The sequence below is a fragment of the Octopus bimaculoides genome, chromosome 5 (assembly GCF_046866305.1).
Source record: "Octopus bimaculoides isolate indiv1 chromosome 5, ASM4686630v1, whole genome shotgun sequence".
NCBI lineage: Eukaryota > Metazoa > Mollusca > Cephalopoda > Octopoda > Octopodidae > Octopus > Octopus bimaculoides.
Window position 1 is genome coordinate 75,736,716 of NC_142932.1, and position 7,451 is coordinate 75,744,166.

Here is a 7,451-nt window from a genome sequence, read left to right on the forward strand (position 1 = left end):
ATCCTTTTGTACATCTCATTGCTGTCTTGGTAATGTGTTCCTGAAAAAATACATCATTAATCAATGACCCCGGGTCATGTACAGGCTGTGACACAAGAATTGCAATTCCTCCACATCCTGTGTATCCTGGCTGCGGGATATTTGTGAGGTGAAGAAGAGAAAAGGGTTGAAATTTTCCAACATTAAATTTTCTTCGAGCGGTGCCCCAGCATGGCCGAAGTCAAATAACTGAAACAAATAAAAGATAAAAGATCTACGTTGCATTAAGTTTCTACGACAGGTTATATATATATATGTATACACACACACACACACACACACACACACACACACACACACACACACACACACACACACATATATATATATATATATATATATATATATATATATATATATGTGTGTGTGTGTGTGTGTGTGTGTGTGTATATATATATATATTAGCATTTATTATATTTATTAGCATCTAAAACTATTCGTTATCAGCTTTTACAGGAAAAGAATTGTCTTCGTGGCATTTTTATCGGAAAAATGTTAAAATATTACACCGAAAAGGATGCAACGGCTCGTGTTACTTTTCTGGTATAGATTTTTTTGTGTCGTCTGCCACTGCTTATCGTCTCATGCTAATTCCGACAATAAAAGTCTGAAGCCTATGATGTCATGTAATTAATATTAATTTTACAGAACATTAGAAGAGAGATCTTATGAAAAATAAGTAATACAGTTTCAATCATCCCATAAATATTTTCCAAATTTTGAATAAGGAAAAAGAGTTATCTAATTTTACATTTCACCAAAATTTAATCCTGTTGATAATTTCCATCGTTATCGACGACTCCCTTCCATCTACTCATCAAGTTTTTTTATTCAATTGGTGAAAAACTCTTTTGGTTTTGATGAGTAGGAAGAGATGTCAGTTTTGACCTCTTTGGGACTTTTGAGTACTAATCCATCTAAATGTAAGCTTTGAAACAAATGTAATCAGAAGGAGCGACGTCCAGCGAATAACGTGACTGAGGGATTTTTTCCGCAGCTAAGTTCTTCGATTTTTTCTGATGTAATGTTTGTAACATAGGGCCTTTTCTTCAAAGCAGCATCCAAACGATCTAATTGTTGACAATAGGTGTGAGTAGTAATTGTTGCATTAGTTAGTTGCTGCTCAAAGTGGATGACTCCAATGCAATCCTACCAAACAGAAAGAACCTTTTTTGCATGGAGGTCCCTTTTGGGTTGTGCTTTAGCCTGTTCTCCATAACTATTACCTGCGTCGTTTAACATTTTCATAAAAATTCATTTTTCATCATCAGTCGCTATATATAACCATCTTTCCCATCTGGTTATCGACACACGATCTGTATCCGATATACTGTGAGCAAGGGATCGTACTACTCCCCTCTAGCTCGATAACCAGCTAGAAAAGATGTTTTCCTGTTTCCTGTGGTTAAAAGGTAGTAATATAGTTCTGCGTAGGGCGGCCACCTTACGTTGGCAAATAAACTTTACTGGCCAGTATCGTTACTACTTAAATCTCATTTAGAGATTTTAAAACTAGCTGTTTTACTTGTGACGGGATCAGCGACTGTCTGTCACTTCTCTGCTTATATATTGTGAGTAAGGTCGAGCGACTGCCATCTCTAGCCGGCAGTTATCCAGTACCGAGAATGGGAAATAACCCAGAAACAATGGTCTGCTGGTACTGTTAATAGCTAGAGAGGAGTAGTACGATCCCTCGCTCACAGTATACCAGACACAGATCGTGTGTCGATAACCAGTTGGAAAAGATGTTTTTCTGGGGTTAATAGGTAGTAACATAATTCTACGTAGGACAACCGCCTTACGTTGGCAAATAAACTTTGCTGTTCAGTATCGTTACATTCTTAAATCTCATTTAGAGATTTTAGAACTAGCTATTTTGCTCGTATATAGTATATACACACTTTTAGTTTTGAAAAGGTTATTGTGGTACGTTTTGTGAGTCAGCAAAGTGAACTACGTTCATCTTCTTGTTATCATGGACTTTTCACCACCGGATGCCAACAATTCTAAATGGTAAGTCTTTCCTTGCCAGGGCATAATTTCTACAACAAGCCCCAATCTCGTAGTGACACACTGTGACAAGGTGGCTTGCGGACTTAGGCTAAACTCATACCAGACTCAGTAATGAGTTTATCATGGAGACAAGCCGACTGGTCTCCTTACCATATCTCTGGAGTAAGTCCATCACCAGTCTACCAGTTACTGTTTGAAGAGCAGCACAGCCTTTTGGTTGCCTTTGATTTGGAGAAGGGTAAAAAAAACAAAAAAACTCTGAGATAGGAGTAGCATGATTCCACTGGAAGACGCTTTTAAAGCGTCCGTTCATGGAAATATTGCATGATTGGCGTGTGATGATGCGTGGCTGAAAGAGGTTCGAGAGGAATGAAGAGTCATATTAGTTGCTTAAGAGTGGATCTTATTGCATGTGATGGCAAATAGATCATTGATATATAGAAAAAACATAGACCGTGAGCTAGCCGAATCGTCAGCTCGTCGGACGAAATGCAGCTAAGCATTTCGTCCGTCTTTACGTTCCGAGTTCAAATGCCACCGAGGTTGACTTTGCTTTTCATCCTTTCGGGTCGATAAAATAAGTTGAATACTGAGGTCGATGAAATTCATTAGAACACCATCCCACCTCACCCCACCAGAAAAGATTTCAGGCCTTGTGCCTATAGTAGAAAGGATATACAGGAGCAAGAGAGCGGGGAATAAATCTAACCCCCAGGTACACTAGATTTTATTGAGTATGGGGCAGAAAGAGTTCCATTGACACACGCTGTGATTGTGTTTTCTAACAGGAAACAACTGGTTCAAGAGATGACAGAAAGATTGAACACATAAGCGGGTTGTTTTGATAGACCAATAAGTGAATTGTTGCTTTTATCTTTTATTTGTTTTAGTCATTGTACTGAAGCCATGCTGGGGCATCGCTTTGAAAGAATTTTTAGTCAAACAAGTCGACCGCAGTTCTTATTTTTTAAGTCTGGTACTTATTCTGTTGGTCGCTATTAATATACGGGGACGTAAACAAACCAGCACCAGTAGTAAAAAGAGGTGGTAGGGGATAAGCACAGACACAAAGTCACACACACACACATATCTATCTATCTATCTATCTATTTATACGACAGGATTCCACACAGTTTCTGTTTACCAAATTCACTCACAAGGCATTGGTTGGTTCGGGGCTATAGCAGAAAACACTTGTTCAAAGTTCCACGCAGTGGGACTGAACCCAAAAGTACGTGGTTGCAAAGTGAGCTACTTAACAACTCAGCCATGCCTAGGGGCCTATATGCTAGACAGTTGAAAGATTTGCTGAATTCTGGTGCCAAACCATTGGGTTCTTCTGTAGAGAAAGCCTCCATATTTTTTGTTCATATATCCTCTATGCAGCACAATTCTGCTAAATCTCCCTGAAATTCTCTCTTTTTTCTCTACAAGATTTCACCACCAAGTACTATCCATACATACCACGTGTGAAGGCACTTTCAGTTACTTCAAACCAACAAGGTTACCTATTCTGAAATTATCTGTTTAATTGCACCCAAACAATGAACTACATAACTAGCCCCTATACTCATCAATCTCTTCAGTTATCTCTGTTTCAATAAGTATCTATTCTGATCTTTAGAAATATGCTACAGTGGCGAGAAAATATTTTAACCTAAAACATGCTTTACAACGCTAACAGCATGTTATGTAGTTTCTAGTATGTTGTCCAGAAAATGTAGAAGATGGAAAAATGAAAATTTTCCTATCACGTTTCTTTCCTCGTTTTCTACTCTCTACACTTCCTACTAAAGACTTCATTAAAAAATCTTTCCTATTTTTTTCCCATCTTTAAACTTGATATTAAAATTAGTTTGTTTTAAAAGCAATAACAAGCATTACTCGGACTATTTTCCCACGTTCAATTGTCATGTTACTCTTGCTTCAAACCAAAACACAAATCAACGAATGAATTACTTGTTTTAGTCTGTCGTGTTGACAAAATAATTTGTACTTCTCACGTGTTTTAACTTGTTGTTTCAGTTGGACAACGGAGCTCAGCAGAGTTGACACGTGAGGTATTCGAATACTTTGTGAATCGGTCCGAATAGCTCTCATTCGGAATTTACTCTTCAACACGGACGTTCGTTTTTATTTCTTTCAGAGCAAACCAGAAACTTAAACTTAACCACACTTCTCAGCTATAATAAAATAGAAAACAAAATATTTGAAATGGGAACTGGTGCATCTAGTGCAAGCAATTTTAAAGCAGGTGTTACGCCTGGTAAAATAAGCCAAAGATCTACATTACGGAACCAAGAAAATATTGTCTATGCCAACATTTCACCTGAGTCCAACTTAGTACGAATGGACCCACGACCGAATAACGCAGCATTTCTATGCGGCGATGTAAATGGTTGGAACCATGTTGTGTGGAAAGGAAGCCACGAAACAAGTCGCAGAGCTAGCTTCAGTGAAGACATGCCAACTTACGATGGGAGTACTTCTTTTGTAAACCAAATAGTTGGATTCGGACATAGCTGTGAGTTAAGCAATTGCAGCAGAAATCTTAAAGATGGAGAATATCGTTGTAAGTTGAAAGATACTTTACGGAGATCAAGGCAGAGTAGTGTTGATACTATCAGTGATGTGGGACATGATATGAAGACAAGTTTTGAAAGAAAAAGCTTGGGCAGACCATTTACATACAGTAAGTAAATAAGGTTATATTTTTAATTCGTTCTCTTGGAAACAGTGTTAGGAATCCTTGACTTTCTCTGCATGAAAGGATATCTATATTGTCAGTTTTGGTATTCTATAATCAGTTTGTTTTCTATCACATTTGATTAGTAAAATGAATTCCTTTATTTAATGGCATAAATGACTCACGGGTATATTAAACGCATTCCCAACTTCAGCAGCACACATTCGGGAAAAAAATGTTTTTAGTGCAGCAAACCTTATGGGAGGCTTTACTTTGCGTGTAGGACCCATAGTAATTTTTTGAGATTAGTTTTGGGGAAAAAAGTGCGTATTACGTGCTTTCAAATCTGGTACAAATCAAGTTATTTTAAACTAGTTATTTCCAAACTCGGACTTGCTGAACAACAAATTCACATTTTTAGCGAATTTCTTAACTTAAATTCTGACGGAATGTTTTTAAAATTGGTATCATTTTACCAGTTCCTTAATTAATAGTTAAGCAAAAATGATGTCTGGATTTGGATATTCCTCATATTTATTAAGAGGTTTTACAGAGTTATTTATATAACTTAACTCTATGTGTAACCGTTTTAAAGTCTTCACAAATGTTTATAGACAAAACATATATCAAATCTTCAATCAGTATACGCACTTGAACTAACGTGGTTAGTGGTTAGGGTGCTGGACTCATGATCAAAGATTGTAGTTTCAATTCCTTGACCCATACGTTGTGTTCTGGAACAAAGCACTTCATTTCACGATGCTTCAGTTCACTAAGCTGGCAAAAAGAGTAATCCTGATGGATATAGAAAATTGAGCGTATAAGAGGGAGGTATAAGAGGGAACGTATAAGAGGCTAAAAGAGTGAAGGAGGAGTCTGTGATCAACTGACGATCCCATCCCCCCCACACACGCTCTCTCTAAAAGAAAATAATCACAACTAACTTGAACATGGAGAAGGTTCCACTTCAGGGGCCGGAAACGGTGCTGTTTTGTTGCATAAAATTTCTCTTTGAGGCCCTGACTACATTCCAATCAATACAAATCCACCTCGTCACCAATGTACCTATTACTTTAGAAGTAGAACACCTCACTAGACTCCATCCTGGACCAACCATTTGACGCTGAAATTGTTTTGAGAGTTTATCTTGCCACGCTAAGTGTGCGTGTTGGCAAAGGTGTTTTAGACACCTAAACAGGATTTGAACTCAGAATGACCTAAGAACTAGATCTGCTATCACAGCATATTTCGTTTGATACTCAGTCGCTTCTACCAATTGTGTTACCACGGAATAGTACTTTATCTGTAGACTGTAAAACGCTGAAAGTTAAAAAAAAAAAATGTGATCCGTCGGAATTTGAACTCAAAAGCGCGAAGAACGGGAACAGTTAACACAATACATTCTGCCCGACACGCTAAACCATTCTGCCAATTCTTGCTTACTCTCACGATTGTTTATTTAAATAAATTGCCTTAGTTTGTTTGCTAAATAGCTGAATGATCTCTTGCAGAATGGGGAATTTGCCTAAATAGATTTGACGTTGTGATGTACGTCATTCACAAGGGGATCAATGTAAAGGAAATTAAAAACAAAACGAAGGCGCAGGCAAGCCTCTGTGGTAAAAAAGTTTGCTTCCCAACCACATGATCTTGGGTTCGGTCCCACTGCACAGTATCTTTGGGGAATTCTAACTTAGCACTGGAGTGGCCAAAGCATTGTAAATGAATTTGGTAGGTGGAAATTGAAAGAAGCCCGACATATAAACACACAAATACACAAATACACAAACATATATATGTATACATATGTATGTATGTATGTATGTATGTATGTATGTATGTATGTATGTATCTATCTATCTATCTATCTATCTATCTATCTATCCGTCTATCTATCTATCTGTCTGTCTGTCTATCTGTAAAATGTCATCCGATAATCACTCCGGAAAGGAATATTCGGATAGAATGGGGCTTGCTAAAACTAGGCCGAAACAGCTGTAAGATTAAACTTCTGTTCATCCTCTAATTCCTTATATACTTTGTACTTCTATATGTAAACCAGGTTGGCAAAATAACATAGTCTGCCATGAACACCTGTGCTTTGGTTCTTTCTTTCTTTTTCTTTCTTTTTTTGTCACTTTTGCTATGAATTAAATTAATGAATTCAACGGGATACACCGTCTGCAAGTAGTTGGGTTCAGCATATTATCCACCATTTTCTAATTGTTATACAAATTTTGGGTAAAACCTCCATTTTTACCCGCTCCCACTGATTGCACCTAGTATAGCACTAGTGTAGCAATAATTGGGTACCCTCCCAGCAGTATACTGGATAGATACAACCCCTTAGTGGGTTGAACCCCCAACCCCTAACTCTCTCACGTTATATATATATATATATATATATATATATATATATATACGTATATATATGTGTGTGTGTGTGTGCGTATGTGTATGTGTGTATGTACATATGTACGTATACATATGCATATATGTACATATACGCATACATAACAGATGTATATATTATTTCTGTGTGTATACATGTATATATGCATACGTCTATCTATATCTATCTACCTATCTATGTATCTATGTGTCTGTCTATCTGTCTATGTATCTATCTATCTATCTATCTATCTATCTATCTATCTATCTATCTATCTGTCTGTCTGTCTGTCTGTCTGTCTGTCTGTCTGTCTGTCTGTCT

General features: G+C 37.3%; 1 protein-coding gene across 1 annotated transcript in view; it reads left to right on the forward strand.

Moving 5' to 3' along the window:
• Window positions 1-4,133: 4,133 nt before the first annotated feature.
• LOC106867539 (uncharacterized) overlaps window positions 4,134-7,451 on the forward strand; it is a 30,110-nt gene continuing 26,792 nt past the window's right edge. The window contains exon 1 of the mRNA XM_014912437.3: window positions 4,134-4,744. Coding sequence (XP_014767923.1) covers window positions 4,267-4,744 — 478 coding nt within the window. The 5' untranslated portion in view covers window positions 4,134-4,266. The remainder of the gene's footprint in view (window positions 4,745-7,451) is intronic.